At 37.9% G+C, this 16037-nt stretch overlaps 1 protein-coding gene across 1 annotated transcript; it reads right to left on the minus strand.

Annotated features, from left to right (window-relative positions):
• Nucleotides 1–2444: 2444 nt before the first annotated feature.
• Nucleotides 2445–12966, minus strand: LOC103512819 (protein-L-isoaspartate(D-aspartate) O-methyltransferase-like). Its single transcript, XM_017445575.2, has 5 exons — nt 12924–12966; nt 5516–5649; nt 4970–5198; nt 4078–4163; nt 2445–3300 (listed from the first exon to the last, which is right to left on the minus strand). The coding sequence occupies exons 1-5, from the start codon at nt 12964–12966 to the stop codon at nt 3010–3012; spliced, it is 783 nt and encodes a 260-aa protein (XP_017301064.1). The 3' UTR covers nt 2445–3009.
• Between the last annotated feature and the right edge of the window lie 3071 nt (nt 12967–16037).

Raw genomic sequence — 16037 nt, forward strand, 5'->3', positions numbered from 1 at the left:
AGCTGTACAATTTTTGGGGCTATCACAAAATCACAAGTCATTTATCTACTCAATTTTTGTAGACATTATCGTTTGAGCCCTGAACTCCTTACCGTTGTGTGAGTCAATCGGGCGGTTCCTTCAAATGTTCGTGTGATGCGGGCTTCTCGGGCAAGTACTGCCACGAGAACATCAACGATTGCAAGCACAATCCGTGCCAAAACGGAGGCACTTGTGTGGACAAGGTCAACTCGTTCCAATGCATCTGTCGGGACGGCTGGGAGGGAGAGATTTGCGCCAACAGTAAGTAGAATAGAACCTCATTTAAACTGCTGGGATGAGACTAAAAAGTCCCTTTGATTTAGATAGGTAGCCTTTATTATAAGACCTAAAGAAAGTAAGTAGACACTTCTCTATGGAAATTGAAATGATATGCTGTACCTACAGCTTCCATATAATGAAAATGAAATATCACTACTTGTAGCGCGGACAAACTTCGACTTGGTGGGGCGGGGCGCTACCGCACTCCTTAATTTCACTTTTGCACTTAATTATGTGGACTGATACTTTTGTATGAATGATTTGTAGCCATTATTCATAACTGTAGCGCGGACAAACTTCGACTTGGCGGGGCGGAGCGCTACCGCACTCCTTAATTTCACTTTTGCACTTAATTATGTGGACTGATACTTTTGTATGAATGATTTGTAGCCATTATTCATAACATGTTTCACATTGACTAGGTATAACTTGAACAGATAACTACTATAAGGTATAACTTTCAAGAAACAATATTATCTAAAGCCGATCACTCTTCGTACCTAATTGAAACTTGGGGCATTTATTTATTTGATAGTGAAATCTTAGAATCCGAGTATGTCCACCAGTCTAGGCCAGTATGTCCACCAGTCAAAGCCATCTTTTCAGGGATTAGGCTCTGACAGGAAGAGTGTATTTTACGTCTATTTATCCAGAATTAAATTGATGTCAATGTCTGATCTTAAACTGACGGTATCAACTTTCCTAACTTTTCCAGATAAAAACGAGTGTGAGCCGAACCCTTGCAAAAATAACGGGACGTGCATCGACGGGCACGCTGACTTCACGTGCCTCTGCAAGAACGGCTGGAAGGGAAAAACGTGCACGTCAAAAAACGGGCACTGTGATCGGGGTACGTGCAAGCATGGCGGAACGTGCGCCGATCTGGGCTCTTCATTCTTCTGCCATTGTCCGCCCGACTGGGAAGGCACCTCGTGCCATATTGGTAAGTAATTTGTATAATTACCTATGTATATAACTTGCATATTCTTAAAAGTTCATTGCAACGGTCAATACATGAATTAGATAGTGTCCTATGTATGATGTATAATATGCAGGTATCAGGTATGATGTATAATAGCAGCTTACACAAAAGATCATTTATCCTAGCTATTCTGAAAAATTTTCAATTCATCCACCGATGATGACATTTTTCTTGATATGTTGCTTAAAAATGCTATAAAATCTAGAAATACATGTATGAGCAGTTGAGCAGAAGCAGGATTTCTCGCTCTAGTGACTAGTCGCTATCTATGAATTAATCCCTCACCTTCTCTTTTGTTTCTACAGGAAAGCTGAACGCTTGCAAGTCCAATCCGTGCAAGAACGGAGGCACCTGTGTCAATACGGGAGATTTGTACTCGTGCATTTGCAAGGAGGGATTCGTCCACGCCCTCCTGTTTACCAGACGAACGCCTTGACCACTACACCACCGAGGAATATTATGATCGAAGGAGCCAATCTAGTTAGCTTGAGGGATAGCGCGTCTGCCTTGAAAGCTCTAGTTTGCGGGTTCGATTCCCGCCAAGGGTGGAAAGGATCCATTAGGAATTTTCAAGTTATTATGTACTGTAATTTTATAATGAAAAGTTGTACTCTGGACCTCCTTCAATGTTTTTGAACTTACGTAACTTTTCTTTCTTTTATTTCTAACTCGCGTTGTTTATTTGTTGAGTAGACTATAGGTACTTATATACCGTACAATCTCCAGTTATATAACCACTTCATTCAGTACTTTCCTCTTATGTAAGACAAATAGCAGGGCATCAATGCTCAGTCCACTTTTATCATGAAGTTCATGGGGAAAATAGAGTCAATCTATGTCAGAATGTGGCTTGGACAATAGAGATTGGCGTAGCACAATCTCCCGGTACTTTACTGTTTGGACTCTTGCATTAAATATCTAGTGTAAGTCCTCAAAGCGTGGGGCCCCCAAAAGCGCGGGGCCCGTGGCAGTCTGCCATTCTGCCTTATGGGTAATCCGGCCCTGACTCTTGCCCCAATGAAATACTGGATACGGGCCTAGTAACAAGGTTTTCAAATTTTCATTGTTAGGGTGCGTCCACATCACAGTCAAGCGAAGTCGATCTTCGATCGCCACATCGACTGGAACCCATTATAAGAAGTAGGTAAGAACGGAGCATGGATAGATTGTTTTAAATGGGTATTTACAACGCGAAAATATTTATTCTACACTCAGAGTCAACGTTTCCACATTTAAAATTATCTGTTAATACACCTTGGAATAAGGAAGGAGCAGTGGCGTAGCGTGTATGTATGGCGTGTATGGCGGCCATACAACTCAAAAGTTCAATCTAATGCCCATAAATATGGCATGTAATGTGATGGGACTTGGTAGACCTGTGGATGAGCCCTACACGCCCTACACTTGAATTTAGACCACACTACGCCACTGGGAAGGAGCCCATTGTTTTTGAGCGTCCAAGGAGTTTCAACCCCCCAATCCTTCCAACACCCTGAGATTTCAGCTCAGCCAAACTAATGGTGGCTGTCTCAGGGACACTGAAAAAAAAGAAGAAAACCTAAAACTGTGTCCACACAGGTACATACTCGTAGTTGACCGTCGATCAACGAGGTGAAGAAATGAATCCAATATGTTGTTGAGGTGGTGTATACGGTTTCGTTAGACGGGGTCGACTATATGTGGCTTTGAACCACCCGTGTTCATCAGGTTACTCAGGCAGTTAATCATCAGGCATCAGGCAGTTTATACGTGAGTAACTTCCCGGTAACCGTTGAGTTGAACGGCACAACGGATTTGTAGAACAACGGGAACAACCGAATGAAATGGTGGCCAAAGGTTTGCCGAAAGTCCGACGTTTGTTCTTCGGGCGAACAGAAGTGGAAGGCCTCTACCTCGGCGAGGTTTTGGATGGTGTAGAGGTTGCGCTTGATGAGGGTGATCTTCTTGAGAATGTGGGGTCCGTACGGGGGACCTACGGGGACCAGGATGGAGCCGTTGATCTTGAGGTCGGAGATAAACTGGAAACAAAAAATGATTGGACATCATGATAACGGGGAAACGGAGAGGGACATCATGAGATTCAGGAGTAAGGAGTGGTAAGAAGAATTGGTTTGTAACATAAGAGGGATTAGGAGATATGACGTCGCCATGAGGCTGCCTTTATGAAGACAAGGAAAAGTATCGACCTAAGTAATAGTGGTAAGACTGGTGAGTAATATAGGTTTATGGTCCAGGAGACCAGGGTGAAGAAGGGTCTCCTGGCTGCAGAACCTCCGGACGTGGTGCGGAGGAAACGATCTGTTTTGGAATGGCAACCAAAAAAGGTAAGATAGCCTTGCTGATCACAAACATCCGACGGGGACGTTATGCACCAAAAGAAAAAAGGAGGAGGAGAAGAAGAAGAAGGAGAAAAAGAAGAAGAAGGAGAAGAAGAAGACGAAGAAGACGAAGAAGAAGGAGAGGAGGAAGAAGAAGAAGGCGGAGGAGAAGGAGAAGAAGGGGGAGAAGAAGAAGATGGCGGAGGAGAAGAAGAAGAAGGCGGAGAAGAAGAAGAGGACGAAGAAGAATTGAATTGAATTGAACATTATTCCATTTATTTTTATAAATTGTTGAACATAAAGTACACACTAAGCTAAGGAATAACTTCTGAGGAGCAGAAGAAGGAGGAGAAGAAGAAGGCGGAGAAGAAGAAGAAGGCGGAAGAGAGGAAAAAGAAGAAGACCAAGAAGAATGAGCAACCATCTTCACTTTTGAAGACATCCCTACTTCTTCTGAGATCTACATAGTTTACTCACTTCTATTGGAATATGTTTCACTCCACTTCCAAAGTGGATGACATCATAAGGGCCGTTCTTCTTGTAGGGTTTTCTAGCATCCCATTCTGGAAAAAAAAGAAGCAAGAAATCCGGAAGACATGATTGAGGGTTTCCAACAAACTGTCCTTGAATCAAAATATTAATCAGACATTATCATCCTGTCAAGATGGACCTTCACAAAGTTACAGAATCTTCAATCTATCGTTTGAGACATTATCATACCTAAACTTACATTGTTTTAAAAACAATGATTCAAAGGGCCATTCCATTCTGTGTTACTGACCTTTTCAGAAATGTGCTTATCACAGATTCCCCGAACAAATCACATGCTTACAAACGTGCGAAATCGAATGTTTAATATGCTTATTATTATTTTATTTTTTATTGTTATTTATTATAAATTTAGGGGGTCATAAAGGTCAGTGAGTGATACAAGCATGACCTAGCCTAGATTTGATAAAACTAACCTAATAACAAGTTCATGGAAGGTAACAATCAGGATTGATGAAAACCCTTTGTTATTATTTTCAATTGTTACTATCACTTTATTTTTTCAAAGAGGTTTGACAGAGGGAACTGTAACTGCTAAGGTCTTACCGTACCGAAATCGGAGAGAGAAGAAAGACAGGATAGGAGAAAGCCAGCCGTTCCGAGAATGAACATTATCCGTTCAGGATAAAATCCGCCCCGGGTGGGAAGCGAACCCGCGGCCTAGCGCTTACAAGGCAGACAGGCTACCAACCAAGCTAACTAGGCTGGCACCTAAACCTTCTGAACCTAGTGCGCGTCCACTTTGACGCTTCAAGCCTCAACTAGCCAGCCTAGTTAGTTTGGAAGGCAGGGTCCTCTGTCAAAACCATAGCCCACTTACCCACAACATCCATGATCTTGTACAGCTTGTAGAGTTTCGGATAGGATATCTTCAGTTTGGTCATGAACAGATTGATAAGCTGGGGGATGTGATCGACGGCAGTGACATGACCTTTGTCCCCCACCATACGTGCCATACAGCAGGACATGAACCCAGAACCAAACCCGAGGTCCAACACGTTGGCTCCTGGGAGCAACTTGTCCGATAGGTGCTGGAGACAAGCAGCTTGCTGAAAACGGAATGGGGGAAGTGGTGTGAGGGTCGATTAGAGATTTTCATAGTTTTAGCCAAAGATCGTGGCCAGGAACTCACTAACAGGTCTACCTGACACCTGATTAGGTCTACGTGATAGTGAGTCGCTGGCCTTAGCACTCAAGGCGGATGAAGGTCCCATGCCTACCTCACAGAGATGGGAAATAAGGTAGAACTGGTAGAAGGGAAGAAATTGAATACCTTTGTTTCCACTGACAATGCCATAAGTTTGAAAGATCTCTTACTCCCCTTACCCAAACATATGACCAGGTACCAAATACTGCAAGAACTTACATAGCTGGGTCTCTCGACAATGGAATTTGTACCAAAGTTATGCGGACTATCAATGTAGCCATCTTTGGCGAATCTGTCCCTGTCTACCCATTGAATGGCTTCCAACACTCTTTCATCTTGGGCAAAGTTGTTTTCTGAAATCAAAATCGTGAACAATGAAAAGAAAATCATTTATACTGTTGCTGATGTAATCAGAGTATATTTTTGAGCAGTGACATCTGTTGTTTTGTTGTTGACAAATCCCAAACCACTTTTTTCCCCAATTTAATTGTAAACAAATTTATATCAATAAAGAGCTCTATTACACTGGTAGCACAATGGAACAACTTGTTCTATGCTGACAGTCAGATCTGATAACAAGATGTTCCCAAGGTTCAGCATACTGCTGTCATTCAGAGATTTTAGTGTCAAAGTTACATATTACCAATTTAATGGACTGAGTTGTTAAAGAATAGTGGAGATGCCAAAACTTCCTATATCTTACAGCTTTATTAGTGGAGGTACTATACATTTCTCATGTGTGTCATGAATAAAAGAGGAAAAAGAAAAATGCATGATTGGCTTGTTCATGTGATGGTAATCTAAATCGAGGGGTGACATCATCATTTTATAATAAGTGAAGAGTACTAAAGAGTAAAGTTCTTTCAGGAGCATGCTTCAAGGCTACTTTTGGGAGGAGTTTTTGGGTCTAAACAAATTTAATGAATTCACTAAATTGAAACTAATTAGCTTACTGATTATTATTTTTGTTTGGCTAATGTCAAGAAAAAGTTTCAAGTGACATCATAAACAAGAGGTCATCGCTATTGTAGTACCTTTAACAAAACAACACAGAGCCGTTCAACAAATTTGTAGGGTATAATTCGTCCTCTTAAGCCCATTTTCGAGAAAATTCGCTCTAAAAACTCTATCGTTTTAATATTTTTTCCTATTTTTTCACCCACATTTCAGGGGTGGAGTTTATACTTCTCGATAGGGAATAGATAAACAAATACGACTATGTTTAGCACAACTCACGTAATACGCATTTAAAGTTTAAATTCCCCGATTCTAAAAATTAATCCCTTAACTCGTCCACTGTTCTTATTATTCGGACGTCGGACCTCACATATTTGTCTCTCTTGTTTTCAATTGGTAATCGCTTTGTGCGGTAGCTATGTTTGATATACATAATTATATAAATTTTAGTCTGAAAGTTTCTTACCTTGTTGAAGTGAGGAAGGAATGACAAAGAAAATCATCAACCATAATCCAAGAAGTAATGTCTTCATGCTAAGATCTGTCATCTCTAACTTACTTTATCTGTATTCAAGTTGATCAACATAATATAATTATGGTCTATGGTCACACCTGTCTAGATAAAGTTATGTGCCATATTATGAACTTGTGTTAATAGAACAGTTGCGCTTACTTGGGTGATGTTTCAAAGTCAAAGAGCTGAAAAAAAACGACAAAATCATAGTTAAGTATTGCCTCCAATCCAAATCCATACTTGGTAGTAATTTTTTTTTTACTTTCTATGACAACTACGAGCTTCGCTTAGGCTTCGAAGGTAGACTCCCTTCAAAGCTAACTAGGCTGGCTCACTTTTCTAACTTACTCTGAGAGACAATACCTATCAGTTTAACTGCAAAAACTTTTCCGGTAAGTGGGATTTTAGAACCAGATAAAACACTTCAAGCAATAAATAAATTGAAGAGTCTGCTCAAACACGAGTTAAATAACTTTAAATGGGTAATAATAATATCTATTAGGTATATTGTTTGGTCCCTAAATATTTTATTAGATTATTAGAATATGACTGTCTTCTTTTTTTTTTATATCTTAGCCTTAAAATTAGTACGAGTACTGCACTTATAAAAATAACTAATTATTTGTTATGTAGGTGATCGTGAAAAAAATAAACTTTGAAAAAATACTTTTGTTAATCAGTATGAAAGGTATTAAATTTCATTAGGTTTTTAGAATAGACTGGAATATTTTATTTACTAGGTTTTAGTTTAAAAATAAATAATAATAAAATAAGAATTTTCGAGTTGTGGACAGAACTTGGAAAACCGCTTGGCACTATAGTATCTACTGATGCGATGTTTACCTAACTCGCTTAGGTATTAGGTACAAGATCATAATCCATGATACCCATCTAATGTGAATATAATTCTCTGAATTCACATGGAAAAAAAACGTCAATTTCTTGTAAAAATAGAATCGTGCTGTGCGCTGACGTAGATAATGGTCAGTATGAGGTTGTGGTTGTTGCAGACAGGTAGCATAATATCTAGACAGGTAAAAACATTGCCAAAGGTGATGAGGATCTGATAACAAGATGTTCCCAAGGTTCAGCATACTGCTGTCATTCAGAGATTTTAGTGTCAGAGTTACATATTACCAATTTAATGGACTGAGTTGTTAAAGAATAGTGGAGATGACAAAACTCCCTATATCTTACAGCTTTATTAGTGGAGATGTCAAAACTCCCGTTTTATTAGATCTAATTATTGTTTGTTTTTTCTTTTCCCCCTCATTATCATTTGTATGACTTTGAAATTTGTTACATTTCTAACTTATATTACAATAAAAACATTTTATTTATTTATTTACTTATTAGATTAGAATTAATGGAGATGTCAAAAGTTCGAATTATTTTTCGAGTATGAGATTGAAAGAATCTCTTGGTAAAATAAATATTGATTTCTGCGTATGCGCAGAGTCTGATGAAAACCGTTCATTATGAATTTCAACATGAGAGTTATAGTGGAGATGTCAAAACTCCCTCTCTTACAGCTTTAATAGTGGAGATGACAAAACTTCCTCTATCTTACAGCTTTATTAGTGGAGATGTCAAAACTCCCGTTTAATTAGATTTACTTATTAGAATTAATGGAGATGTCAAAAGTTCGAATTATTTTTCTAGTATGAGATGGAAAGAATCTCTTGGTAAAATAAATATTGATTTCTGCGTATGCGCAGAGTCTGATGAAAACCGTTCATTATGAATTTCAACATGAGAGTGAGTTGTGCACCTACGGGAAAGAGATTTACACTATAACCTACGTCGTGATGGCTATATGGAGAGAATTAACAAGAGTGATTATATCTGTTTACTTCCTATGACACTGACAATTTAATTACACGTAAATCTAGAGGCACCTAGATGATAAAGTCATATCTGGTAGGTATTTATAAAGTTGTATTTGGTATTTATCTGTATTCAAGTTGATCAACATAATATAGTCAATGATCACACCCGTCTTGATAAAGTTATGTGCCATATTATGAACTTGTGTTAATAGAACAGTTGCGCTTACTTGGGTGATGTTTCAAAGTCAAAGAGCTGAAAAAAATGAGGAACTAGGGAATTTTTATTTTTCTTCTACGACTTCTAGAGCCCGAGATAAATCCACTTAAAAAATACCGCTAAATCTTGAAATCTGACGTCACGGCATACGCTCCTGTAGGTGATGACGTCACATCAACTGTCCCGAGCGCAGGCAACACATTAATGTATTTGTGCGCATACGTTTCTGCGCATCATTTCTTAAATCTGACGTCACTACTCTTCGAACTTTTTCATTAGATCGGCAAATGAAAATTGAATTTTCGACCTTTTAAAGTTATGTACCTACTTTTTCGGAGTTTTGACTTCAGATTTGGATTTTTCACAACTTTTTACATAGGAAGCGACCTTTTATTCATAATTTTTACCCAACTGCAACTGCTCCATTGTAAGGACACGCTACTCGCGGATTGGTCTAAAGTTGGCATTTTTCTCTCTTTTCATTTCACAATGGAAAGAAAAGATTCTTTATAGTCATGATGAGTGGCTTACTGGTAACTTACTCATTTCTCACAAGTCACAAGTAAATAAATAGACGGAAAGACATCTGGTGTTAGGGCCCAGGTGGTAAGGTAAAGATAATGGAAAATAATATAAAAGGCACTGCAGTAATAAGTGAATTGAATAATAGTAGCGATAGTTATGTATCTACATATTTTCTGCGGAAGATTGGGTGAAATCCCGATCCTTTGGGATCGGCAAATGAAAATTGAATTTTCAACCTTTTAAAGTTATGTACTTTTTCGGAGTTTTGATTTCAGATTTGGATTTTTCACATAGGAAGCGACCTTTTATTCATAATTTTTACCCAACTGCAACTGCTCCATTGTAAGGACACGCTACTCGAGGATTGGTCTAAAGTTGGCATTTTTCTCTCTTTTCATTTCACAATGGAAAGAAAAGATTCTTTATAGTCATGATGAGTGGCTTACTGGAAAACCCGGTAAAAGGTGGTCAAAATACCGCCAAACGCAGCACCTATTTTAACCAAACGTTTTGTGTTGCATCCTTGTCACATTTGTGAACTACATACATACCAAATGTCAAGTCTTTAGCTTATACCGTTCCCAAGATATTGTTAAATTACACCGAAAACCGCCAAAAAGCGGTAAAATGCCGCCAAGCGTTGCACGATCTTAACCAAAAGTTTCGTGTCCCATCCTTGTCACATTTGAAAGATACATACCAAATTTCAAGTCTCTAGCTCTTACCGTTCTCGAGATATTTTGTTTACAGACAGACACACACACACACACACACACGGACCAATGGCTGAAACTTTGGATTCAGGCTCTAGGGACCTCAAAACGTGTTTTGGCACTAAAATCTGACCATCGAAAATTTGACCCGATTACATTACTTTCCTTCCTATAGGATAAGGGAAGTAATAAAAAGACAAACAGTTGATTATATGCCTAGGTATTTAACTATTTACATTGATCATAATCATAACCTAGGGCGCCTGACAGTAGTGTTGGGAATAATCGATTATGATAATCGATTAATCGATTATTATTGATAATCGTAATCGTAATCGATTATAAAAAATAATCGAAAGTATAATCGATTATGAAAAATAATCGGAAAATCACATTTTGGTATTTTTGCCAATTTCAGTCGATTTTTGTAATTTTTCGCTCATTCTCTAATAAACGGAACAACAAATATTTTTAATTTCCAATTCTAATTCTTTCCTCTTGAACTTTTTTTTCCTTGTTGCATGAAAAATATTTAACATGACTGTATGTCATTAGGTAATTTATGTGTATTACCTAGGTTAAATAGAAGGAACTGGACCATCAGTCTAAGGCTAAGGTCTTATCGTAGTTATCGCCCTAAAGCAGAAGAGAGATAGAAATGATAGGATAGAAGAAAGTCAGCCGACCACAAACTTTTTCTGATAATGATAAAATTCACCCTGAGGCCTGAATGGGAATCCAACCCGCCAGTCAGCACTCTCATGACATTAAACAGTTTGGTCATAATCTTGACCTTCGGGCATAGAATGTGCTCATCTTGAATCTCGAGTGCAGACCATTTGGTAGGTACCTCTCTTGTATGCCGCAGGCGATAGAGACTTGGATCCGTAAGGAACAAGTGATTACAAGTGGCCAAATTGGTTATACCAGTCCAGCTATCAGGTACATGGGTAGAACTTGATTAGAAAGACTGGAATCAGTGGTTTTGGATACACGAGTTTCTAAAGCAGAGTCCACACTTATTTTGGAAATGTCGTACAACATTATCGTCCGACATTTCGATAGGTGTGGACCCTGCTTTACAGACTGGTGGAACATAAATACATATGTTCCTAATACCTGGCAATATCTCTAGAGTGGCTGGTGTCTAAATGGGTGACTCATGACTGCTGACATACTGGTGGGTTTACTTACTGACAGACCTCGCATAGGTACTAGGTAAAGGCATGTTCAAAAGGCAGGATTATTGCTAGACACGAAAATATCCAGAGTTTATTTATTATCTGTTTAAGGGGGAAAAATCGTAGGTACTCATTGGTCCAACCTTTCAACTTTTGTTGAAGGTTGAAGACCGCTACTTGGAAACGATGATTTTGAATGCAGTTCTAGACAATTTCTAATGCGATAGAAATTACTGATTGACAAGTAAACTACACAATATCACATAGTGCCTTGAGCGTGTGTGCAATGTCATAGGTTACAAACAATACCGGATATGCTCTGTCTATGCCTATCTAGTGCAAGTATATGTAGATCTCTTAATAGGTATCTATCTAAAAAAAATGTTTGAGAGAGAGGGACTTGTAACTGCTGAGGTCTTATCGTCCCAAAAGCGAAGAGAGAAGGAAGACAGGATATGAGAAAGCTAGCCGTTTCTGAAACAAACCTTGTCTGTTTAGGATAAAATCCACCCCGAGCGGGAATCGGTCTAACACTCTACCAATTAGACTTACTTTATCATGGACACTCGTTGCTATCTTGAAAGCCCAGAAGAGGTTAGGTAGTATATAGAACAGCCGCGGTGGACTCTACCAATACAAATTGATCTTCAGCTACGAAAGTGCTCCACTGGTTATTCACCTTACCAAGAGTATCAAAAACAAGCATATAAAAATATTTTTTACTTTGATTCATTTGATCTTTTAACCTAGGCTAGGCAGGTAGGTATATATTAGTCAGGTTAGGTACCTATTAGTTAGGTAGATAGTTATGTAAGCAGACTTTCTCTCCTCCATCTCCTCCTAACGAATGCACATGCTAGCTGGCAGCTATTTGCTCTCTTTTCTACTTCAAGCTGTAAGCCGGGCCTTATGGCTGATCTATCTAGGTATCGAGCCATTGTACTAATGGTGTTTTCCACTCTCAAATCATCTGAGAGCACTTTGAAGGTTTTGATTGAAAATAGAGAATGTGGACACTGTCCAAGTACCTATACATATAAAACTTTACCTTATCTAAGACACAAGATTCCTAACTTGCCCATGACTGTCATCTTCAGATAGATACCTACTTGGCTATATCTACTTGTATGTTAGGTACACCTTGGCCGAGTTTTTACTTACTTTTCTATATATCTATATTTTATTTAAATGAATGGTTATAGCTAGGTATGTGTATTATTTATACATACCTATATTATTTAAATTAATGATTAGCATTGTCGATAAGATAAGAGATGGTTATTATTATGTCCTCAGTATTATGTGGGTGACCTGCCATTTAGCTATCGATATGTCGTTTTTTTCCCTTTTTTTTGGTTCACAATTTATTGACCTCCACGTTTCGAGGGTAACGTCTAGGTAGATTAGACTATCTACACCAGAAACCATCTTATTGAATAAAAATAAATTGATGCAAAACTTGGCAATAAAAGTGCTCAAGTCAGATAGAAGAGTCTAGATATCTGGATTGTTCTAGACGAAAGGATAGAGAAATCTTGGCAGATATTATAAAGATATGATGTCAAGGTATAGGTACATATTTTGAAAACTGTTGTAGGTAATTTGATAAATTTAGTGGAGATGTTAAGAACTCCTTATAAAAGAGGGTTAGTGGATGTGTCGAAACTCCCGTTTACCTAATAGGTACTTACTTGCGAGTACATATTCGAACAGTATCTTTGGTGGAGGTGTCATTACTCCCAATAAAAAAAGAATGCAATGTTTGTAATAGGTACTTACTTGCGAGTACATATGAGGGGTATCATGTCAAAACCTGCAAGCTCCACTTTGCTGTTTTTTTGGGAAATCGCGAAAAACTGTTTGACCATGATACAGTTGGAGGAGGAGGAGGAGGAGGAGGATAGTAGTTAAAACAATATTCTATTATTTATTCGTACAATCCTTAGTCCAAATGGCTGAATAATATTCTTTGTTTATTTGTTTTTGCCATGTTAGAGATGATTTAGCTTTTGCTAGAGATTTTGTTAACCTTTGTAATGTTCATCAGCGACATACCTATCAGTGTACCGAAAGACATCTCTATCCATCTATAGTACGAGTAATTAAATTTAAGGTAATTTGATTGAACGTCACAAATGAATTTTATTAAATTGGTACTTACACGGGTATGATATCAACACAGTGACCAGCTGTGACCACAAATTTGCTTGAGATCAATGTCCCCCCGCATGAGACGTAGGAGTAATCCACTTCTGGAAGTGCATGAAGAATATGAAGATCAAGTGAAATAAACGAGTAGGTATAGGGGTCATGTGGAAAATTAATTTTGCTTCCATAGAATTAAAATTAGGAATAGGACAGTTCGTTTAAATTAATAATAGGGACATTTTTTAAGATTCTGGATCTCTTCATGTTATTTGACATACGTTTATCATGTTTTTCAAAACTTCAGTCTTAAATTATTTTATTTAGCTTGAGGAACTGCAACATATCAGAAGTTCTTTTTAGTAGGTTGTACTTTTGTTTGATTGAAATATGGGGAAACCCTTTGGGTTCTAAGTTCAACGAAACAGTTTAAACACTTGGTTAAACCCAAAGAGCATTGAACTATTGAACTAACAATCAAAGCAAATTTTTTCGATCTTAAATAAGGAAAATTAAAAGGAATATGATAAATGGTAAATTATTTAATTAATTCAAGGAATATGATAAAGAAATTAATAATAATAAAAAAAAACTTACCCAGTTTGATAAATCTACTTCTTATAAAGTTCAGAATTTATCGGGATTCCCCCAAACTCCAAGAAAAGAAATATCCGAGTTACAATAAGTTATGTACTTAACAAGCTACCTACTGCTTCAAAAGAAGAAAGAAGAAGAAGAAGAAGAAGAAGAAGAAGAAGAAGAAGAAAGAAAGAAAAAATCTCAACATTCTCAATTTGAAATCGCTTCATGGAGATTTAAATTTCAATGTACATATTTCACCCTACGTCATACAATCTGCAGCACATGCAAGTTTAGTGAAATTAGTACCTACAGCTCGTAGCCAAGCAGAAATTTATTGTGTGGTTTGTCTAAGTTGTTCACACCTGAGGTGATAGCCAACTTTTATTGAATCATCATTTTATATTCATCTTTGACTTCATAGCAGCAGAATTCAAAGAAGGTTAAAGTTGAAACATGAACGTCCAGCGTGCTAACCATGCTACCTAAGTTGGTCGAACCCAGTAATATCAATGAATATGAGTACCTAGCGGAATCACGCGCGAATTCGATAGGAGTTGAATTTTGGATACCTAATAAAGCACTCATTAGATATAGGTACTTATTACATTACTTCGAAATGGGGGTACTTTTCCAAAGAAATTCCTGTGTGCAGAGCCCAGTGAGGACTATTGCACGTAAATAATAATTTAGGTATATAATAATAATTATATTGATGAGTGTCTCCGATAATGACCGATGGATCACGATTGGGGGTTTACACTTCGTACGCCATGCGTGCAATTATCCAAGGCAAGTAGGCAGTTATCCGGGTGTAAATGCCAGGGCTGCCTATGCCACATTCCGGAGTACCATACGATACCAAACCAATCAGATAGTGCTTTCTGGTGTCGTTATTCTTCCAAACCAAAGGTCCACCTGAGTCTCCGTTACATGAATCCTTGCCTGGAAAAACAAGAAATTTGGTTTCAGTGACACTAATATCACCTTTGTGGTCTAAAAAAAAGAAAAAAAAAACTTACTAAAGGCCCTTTACGGTTCTTGTTATTCTTGGAAAACCCTCCAATTCAAATAGATGTTATTCTATCTCTGATATCTAATAGGTATAGTGATCAGCGGAAGAGGTCTTCTCTATACCATTAGGATGGTTCATCAATAATTTGGCTTACTAGAGGCTCATTCCACATGAAGAGTTCCTCACGCCAAGCACCAACTAGTACCATGGGCAGACGACCAAAGAGAAAAACCTACTATTACCATGGGCAGATATGACAAAAGAGAACAATAAGAAATAAAGGTAAAACTATCTACGTAAGTGATTTTAATGTCCCATGTTTCCAATTTTTTATAGGGCTATGAAATTAATTGATAACATGATAACTGATGTACCTCCCCGTTTTATATCTTTCAGAGGACAAGTACGAATTGGTTCCTAAAAAAATATAATGACCTTTTTTGCAAAGGTTAGTTGCTTTTTCCAAAAGGATGTCACCTATGACCCTTTTTTGACCTTGAACGCTTGAACCAAGTCACCTCATGTCTCTCTCTTTTGAACCAATATTCTCCTCTTGCGCTTTCACTTAGGTACATATGTAGAACTATATTTTTACGAGATACCTACCTAGGTAGTAGGTACTAAAATTTTATGTTGCACTCAATTAGCAACATTACCAGTTACATAATGTTTCACTTAGGTACAAAATTATGTATACCTAACTATATTTTTACGAGATACCTACTTAGGTAGTAGGTACTAAAATTTTATGTTGCACTCAATTAGCAACATTACCAGTTACATAATGGCTGTGACGCCTATTTTTATGGCAACATCAAAAATTAATAATCAAACAGATCATAAATTGAAAAATATAGCTTGTACCTAGACCTTATCGTCACGAAAGTGAAGAGAGAAGAAGGGAGAAAGGCAGCCCTTCCGAGAACGAGTCTTATCCGTTTAGGATAAAACCTGCCCCGGGTGGGAATCGAACCCGCGGCCTAGTGCTTACAAGGCAGACGCGCTACCCTCCAACTTAACTAGTCTGGCAACTGGCAAGGTTTTGTTTAGTTTTATTTTAGCTTTT

Source organism: Diaphorina citri, unplaced genomic scaffold (genome assembly GCF_000475195.1).
Source record: "Diaphorina citri unplaced genomic scaffold, Diaci psyllid genome assembly version 1.1 scaffold888, whole genome shotgun sequence".
NCBI classification, from domain to species: domain Eukaryota; kingdom Metazoa; phylum Arthropoda; class Insecta; order Hemiptera; family Psyllidae; genus Diaphorina; species Diaphorina citri.

What these genes read in the sequence shown, in the direction of transcription:
- LOC103512819 (XM_017445575.2), bottom strand. Translation starts at nt 12,966, where the DNA reads ATGACACCTCCACCAAAGATACTGTTCGAATATGTACTCGCAA. An exon ending in CAAGATCATGGATGTTGTGG is followed by an intron (nt 4,164 to 4,969) that starts GTAAGTGGGCTA and finishes TTTTTTTTCCAG; the next exon opens with AATGGGATGCTAGAAAACCC. An exon ending in TGAAACATATTCCAATAGAA is followed by an intron (nt 3,301 to 4,077) that starts GTGAGTAAACTA and finishes TTTTGTTTCCAG; the next exon opens with TTTATCTCCGACCTCAAGAT.